At 47.9% G+C, this 6321-nt stretch overlaps 1 protein-coding gene across 7 annotated transcripts in view; it reads right to left on the bottom strand.

Annotated features, from left to right (window-relative positions):
* Nucleotides 1-6321, bottom strand: part of USP40 (ubiquitin specific peptidase 40) — a 411887-nt gene that overhangs the window by 42893 nt on the left and 362673 nt on the right. For all 7 annotated transcript variants that reach the window (XM_069103094.1, XM_069103092.1, XM_069103096.1 and 4 more), the window contains 2 exons: nucleotides 2314-2421; nucleotides 974-1081 (listed from right to left, as the gene is read on the bottom strand). In XM_069103094.1, the coding sequence (XP_068959195.1) occupies nucleotides 974-1081; nucleotides 2314-2421 (216 nt within the window). The remainder of the gene's footprint in view (nucleotides 1-973; nucleotides 1082-2313; nucleotides 2422-6321) is intronic.

Here is a 6321-nt window from a genome sequence, read left to right as displayed (position 1 = left end):
ACAGTGCTGTTGTTGCAGGGGTCTGGGAACCTTTCTGTTGGTTCAGAAGCCCTGAAGAAGGATTTTCTTGTTGTATGTTTACAGAAATCCTGGGAGAGGGTTTTGCTAATGTTTTCAGGGGTTCTAGGACTGTTCTACAGACAGAGGATGAATTAATGAAGAGACTGGCAATGTATCTTGTGGCCTTGCTAAGCCTCGTCTCCCCAGGAACTAAGATTGCTGAGAACTCCTGTCAAGATGAAGAAAAGACCTCCATTTGGGTATTAAGTGCTGTGTTTAAACTTGTTGTAACTCTGGGGTAGATTCAATTGTGATCCAGGGGTGGGGAACTTTTGACCTTATGTTTGGAAACTAATCTCCATTTGAGAAGAGGGGCTTTGTGGTGGACTAAATGAAGGTACAGCCTAGGGGTGGAGTAGTATTTAGAACAGGGACTTTGTAATTGATTGAATGATTGGAAGGTCCTGGGGTGGGGTAGTACTTGGAGATTATTTAATCATACTTAGTAAATGCTGTATTTGGAATGATGTCATGTTTTGACCTTCTCTGTTCTTGGTTTGTCACTGAATAAAATGGAGAGCCCCTATGCTGATATTCTGAACCTTGGGAAGTTGCCTTTCCTTGTAAATTACATTACACCACACCAGGCCAGGACCTCCAGGGAGGCTGAATTTAAGATCACAGATCCCTGATTCAACTTGCCTAATGGGCCAGAAAGAGCTGGAATACGATGGAACCAAAGCGACCCGCTCAGGCCCACAACCTGGGCATGGAAGGGAGACGGCGCTGCCCGGCCTGCTCAGTGAAAGCAAGCATCCCTTCTGGGACAGAAACCGAGGCCAGCTGTTCCACTGTGGGAGGGAGGAACAGGCGCTCAGCCAAAGGCAGCCCTCGCCTGGCTCTCAGCACCAGGGTCAATGCTCCCAGACCAACAGCACCAGAGAAGTCACCGGGCGGGTGGAGCTGCCCTTACCTTCAGCAGGGGCCCGTGCTGTTTCCGAAACTTCTTGTTCCAAGATATTTCTATGCTAGCCAAGAGCTTCTGACCCAGCTGGTCCACAGGAATCAGCTTGTTTTCCTCCTTCAGGAAGAAAGAACAATTCAGAACAAAAGTGTGGCAAGATGAGAAGCAGGAAGGTACCAATGATCAATTCCACCATCAACACGCACTGAGACAGAGAACCATGTCAGGAGGGGAGGTGCCAAGGCCACAAGCCAGAGGGCTCTTGCCCTCCAGGAGCGGGGCAGAGCCCAAGGCTCAGCTAGCCGCCGGGTCGTGGGGCCAAGCCCAAGGCTCAGCTAGCCGCCGGGTCGTGGGGCCGAGCTGACTACACATGCCACCCTGGGGCGTCTTATGAGTGTCCTCACCATGCCCCACGCCAAGGTGACAGAGCAGCCAGGACTGGCCCCTGAAGGGACGTGAACGCCAGGCCCACTGGATACCCCCCTGCTGGCTCCATCCTCCCGGCCTGGTTTCTGGGGAGAAGAGAACCCTGGAGGGCGTCCAGAGCATCCAGCTAACAGCACCACCACCATCTGCTGGCTGGCGCGGCAGCTCACAGTGGCCTGGGAGCACCAACATCGATGGTCTTCACTCCCTCCAACATCTCTGCTCAGCAGCCCCCGAGGCTCCCCCGGATCATCACACACTCTTCTGTCACCCCCTGAGGCCAGCTAAGATTAGCTGCTTCCCAACTCCTCCCCCTGCCTCCGGCTGCCTGTGTGGGTCACCTACTCTCATCGCTCTACCCATCAAAACCCTTCAGACACCCCAAAAGGTGGGCCTTGCAGGCCCTGGGCTCCTCTCTGAGCCACCAAGTCACCACGCAGCACAGACCCCCTCACCTCCCAGGGCTGCTGGGAGCCTGTCTTTCAAGGACCCTGCAGCCTCAAAGCACTTCATGGGTACTGGCTAGTACAGTCAGTCCAGCAGCCTACTGTCTACATGCCAGGCACTGTGCTGGTACCAAGGATGCCAAGAGAAAGGCCAAGAGTCTCAGGCCTCCATTTGGAGCCGAGGGGCCACCAGAGGAGCCCTCGTCCCTGCCCCCTTCTCTGGCATGGTACAGGCCCGTGTGCAGATGCCACGCAAGCTGACGAAGGACTCCTGGAGGGCAGGGGCCATGTCTGGTCTTGCTGAGAACACAGGAGGCCCCTCCTTCTCCAGTGGAATTTCCCTGATGAAGACTGGATGCAGGAACAGTACCAGGTGTCTGCTCAGTGACCATCGCATGGAGACCAAAGCCCAGGACCCGCTGCCCAGACGCGGACCTGGCACAGCACCAGAGGCTAGGGAAGGGAGACACGACGCACCTGCGACAAGATATTTTTGAGGACCGCCAGAGGATTGTCTGTTTCTTGTACACGTGGAAGGTCCTTCAAACTCTTCTTGGCCTTTGCAACTACTTCAGACTCATCTTCCTGTAAAAACAAGAACGTCCTGGTCAGTGGCCCCAGGCCCCAGTCAGGAGACTGGGATGGCCGTGAACAAAGGCCCAGGTAGCCTGGGCGAGGGGTCTTACGGGCATGACAAGCAAGGACACTGAACTCAGCTGCTCCAAGAAGGCACAGATGTTTTTTTCACTTTCTCAATAAACGTGTCATTTCTCCAAGTGGGGGAATCTGAGACCACGGCTTAACTGAGAGGCTCAAAACAATTCTTCAAGGCCAAAGAGAGTCACAAGGAAGAACGGTGGCCAATCGCCATGTGGCTGCCATTGCTTCTAAGCTAGTTACCATCACAGGCATCTCTAAACTGAGAAAACGCATCAGCCCAGGGACCTACAGACATCAAACAGAAGGGGCACAAGGTGAGAGGGGCCACAGACTTCACGTGGCAGGCTGTGTGACCCTTCCTAATACCACAGCCTCCCGTCGTTGATGATTTCTTATTTGGCCCACTGGTACCTACTGGTTTGTAGCTTGTCTCCCCCATTAGACTGGCAGCTCCCTGAGGGCAGGGCCTATCTTTTGACTTTCTTTGCATTCCCAATAATCAGCACAATGCCTGGCACCATATTCTCTTCTCAGACATGTTGGCTGCCCCTTCCGGCCACTCACACACACCACATCCCACCACTGGCAGAGGCACCTTCCAAGGAAACACTACTGATGCTGATCAGGCTTCCATGTGTTGAGGCTTGTGTGTGGGTCATAAGAGCTCAGTTTGGATTTCAAGCAATGAATCTGCAGGTCAGCTTCCAAAAGAGATGGATGCTTCTATGCATTCTATTGCCTCAGAAAGAATCCCAAGCACATTGGAATGACCTTGCCCACCACCAGTCTCTAAGGTTCCCTCCATCCTGATCCCAGTCAGGCAGGGGGGCAGAAGCTACATCATCACTAGAGGCAGCGGAGAGAGCCTTGGAGCCAGCTTTAGAGCTCCATAAAATGAGAGGGTCCCTTCCAGCTCTGACTCTAGGAACCCAAGACCAGCTGTGTGACTAGATTTAAGTCACGGGACCTCTGTGTCCTCACCTAGAAAATGCAAAAGTGACCCTTGCAGGGCTGGGATAAGAGCCCTCTGCAAATTCACAAAACCAACTAAGGTGAGATACCTCTCCTAACCCATGCTGAACTGGCCACCTGCAGAGACAGAGGCTCAAACCAAAGCCATCATGTCAGAGGCTTCTGCAACTGCCATGTTTGCAGCCTGCACACAGACCCAGCTCTCTGGCTATCTCCTTAACACCAGCCTCTCCTGTCATAGGCTTCTGACATTTCACACAAATCAATCAGTCTTACCAGACCACTCATCCCTGGCTACCACTGTCTTAGAATGGAAACTCCATGTAGGCAAGAACTGTCTCCCATCCCTGCATCTGTATCTTCAGCACCAGGCTGAGAGCTGCTTTTCATCACAAGCCCTGCCCCGACTGTGTCCCCGCCTGAGAGGGCAGATGTGAAGGCCTCACAGCCTGAAAGCACTGGCCACATTCTCAGTGCCTGTGAGAAGAGAACGGCTTCCTCACTCCCATTAAACTACAAAGCAGAGGAGCCAACAGCATCATCCTTACAGTGACAAGAGACATCCACCTAAAGGCAGCAGCAGCGCACATCGCCTGGGACGGGACGAGCTAGAAGCCTTCCCAGGAAGAACAGAAGGAAAACAAATATGCCTGCTATCCCCACTATGGCTCAATACTGTATGAGAAATGAAAGCAATAGCAAAAAGAAAAGAAAAAGATACTGAAGAAATCAGAAGGGTAATGAATGACTAAAACCACCGCTTTCTGCTGATATGATGATATATGTGGAAAATCCTAGAGATCCAACTAAAAAGTGAGTTGAAACAACGAATCATTTCAGCAAAATAACAGGATATAAAATATGCCCACATAAATCATCAGCATTCCTATCTATCACCAACAAAACCCTGAATGAAAAGACAGCAAGAGATACCCCACCTCAAATAACTACAGACAGTATAAGATTCCTGGGAGCATGCCTACCAAGATAAACCCAGGAACTACATGAACATAATCACAGAACGCTCTTTATACAAATAAAATCAGATTTAAATAGAGAAACTAATTTACTTACTCAATACGACCCCGATTAAATTACCAAAAAAAAAAAATGTATTGAGCTAGAAGAAATCAGAATAAAATTCATTTGGAAGAACAAAAGGTCAAGAATATAGAAGGAATTAATGAAAGAAAAGTAAAGTAAGGAGGTTTAGCTGTACCAGATATTAAACTACATTGTATGACAGGAATTACCAAAAATACCTGTTACTGGCTAAGAAATAGAATGGTGGATCAGGAGAACAGAGTAGACAAATAATACACAATAGTAAATGATTGTAATAACTTTGTGTTTGACAAATATAAAAATTTTAGCTTTTGGGATAAGAATTCACTATTTGGGAAAGCTGGAAAACAGCCTGCAGAAATTGGGTATTGACCAATATCTTATACTATCTACCAAGATATGGTCAAAATAAATACATGATCTACATATAAAGGGAGATATCATAAGTAAATTAGGAGGACATGTAACATATTACTTAGACTTGCAGAGCAGAGAAGAATTTATGAATAAACAAGACAGAGAGCAATGTGAGATATAAATGGATCATTTTTGTTACATTAAATTAAAAAGGGTTTGTACAAAAAAAAACATCGTGTAGTCAAGACAGAAGTAAATCAGAAAATTGGGAAAAAATTTTAAAGTCAATTTCTTGGATAAAGGTCTCATATCTCAAATATATAAAGACCTTTGTCAAATCTATAAGAATATGAGCCGATCCCCAATTGACTTTTGGTCAAAGGATATGAAGAGGCAATTTTTCAATAAAAGAATCAAAGACATACGTGTGTATGTATATATAGAGATACACATATATAATTATACGGAAAAATGCTTTAAACCATTATTGACTAGAAAAATGCAAATTAAAACAACTTCTTTAAGCTATCATCTCATAAAACGAGACTAAGACAATAGAAGAAAACAACAAATACTGGAGGGGATATGGAAAACTGGGACGCTGCTGATACACCACTGGTGGAACCGTGAACTGACGCATCCATTCTGGAGAACGACCGAGACTTGTGCCCCAAGAGCCACAAAACCACACGTGCCCCTTGAGCCGTCAATGCCATCATTACGTCTGTTTCCTAAAAAGGTAAAAAAGCAAAAAGGAGAAGAGGCCGTGTGTTCTACAATACTAATGACGGCTCTCTTTGCAGCGGTGAAGAGCTAGAAATTCAGGGATGCCCTCAACTGGGGAGTGGCTGAACAAGTTGTGGCACGTGGTTGTGACGGAATCCTGCTGTGCTACGGGGAATGATGAACAAGGTGATTCTGGAGAAACACGGAAAGATTTGTATGGAATGGTGAAGAGTGAAATGCTCAGAACCAGCAGGATATTATCTACAGTGACAGCCATACTGATCAAAGAATTGCTATGAATGACTAAGTTTTTTTGTATATCACAAATCCTCATATTTACTACAAAGGACCTGTGGAAGAAGATGCTATCCACCTCCAGAGAAAGAAGCGATAAACAGAAATGTACATGGTGTGGTTTTCTGTGTCTGTGTCTGTGTGCGTGCGTGCGTATGTCTGTGTATGTACTGTGTCTGTGTGCATGTGCGTGTCTGTGTGTGTGCGCGTGTGTCTGTGTGTGCGTATGTCTGTGTATGTACTGTGTCTCTGTGCATGTGTGTCTGTGTGCGTGCGTGCGTGTGTCTGTGTGCATGTGCGTGTCTGTGTGTGTGCGCATGTGTGTCTATGTGTGCGCACACACACACACGCACACACACACGCGCACACACACAGACACGCACATGCACACAGACACACACGCGCACACAC

Source organism: Petaurus breviceps, unplaced genomic scaffold, assembly GCF_028583685.1.
Source record: "Petaurus breviceps papuanus isolate PSGF00001 unplaced genomic scaffold, PetGlider_PUasm1.0 567, whole genome shotgun sequence".
NCBI classification, from domain to species: domain Eukaryota; kingdom Metazoa; phylum Chordata; class Mammalia; order Diprotodontia; family Petauridae; genus Petaurus; species Petaurus breviceps.
Note: the sequence above shows the minus strand (reverse complement) of the source record. Positions and strands in the feature narration are given on the sequence as shown.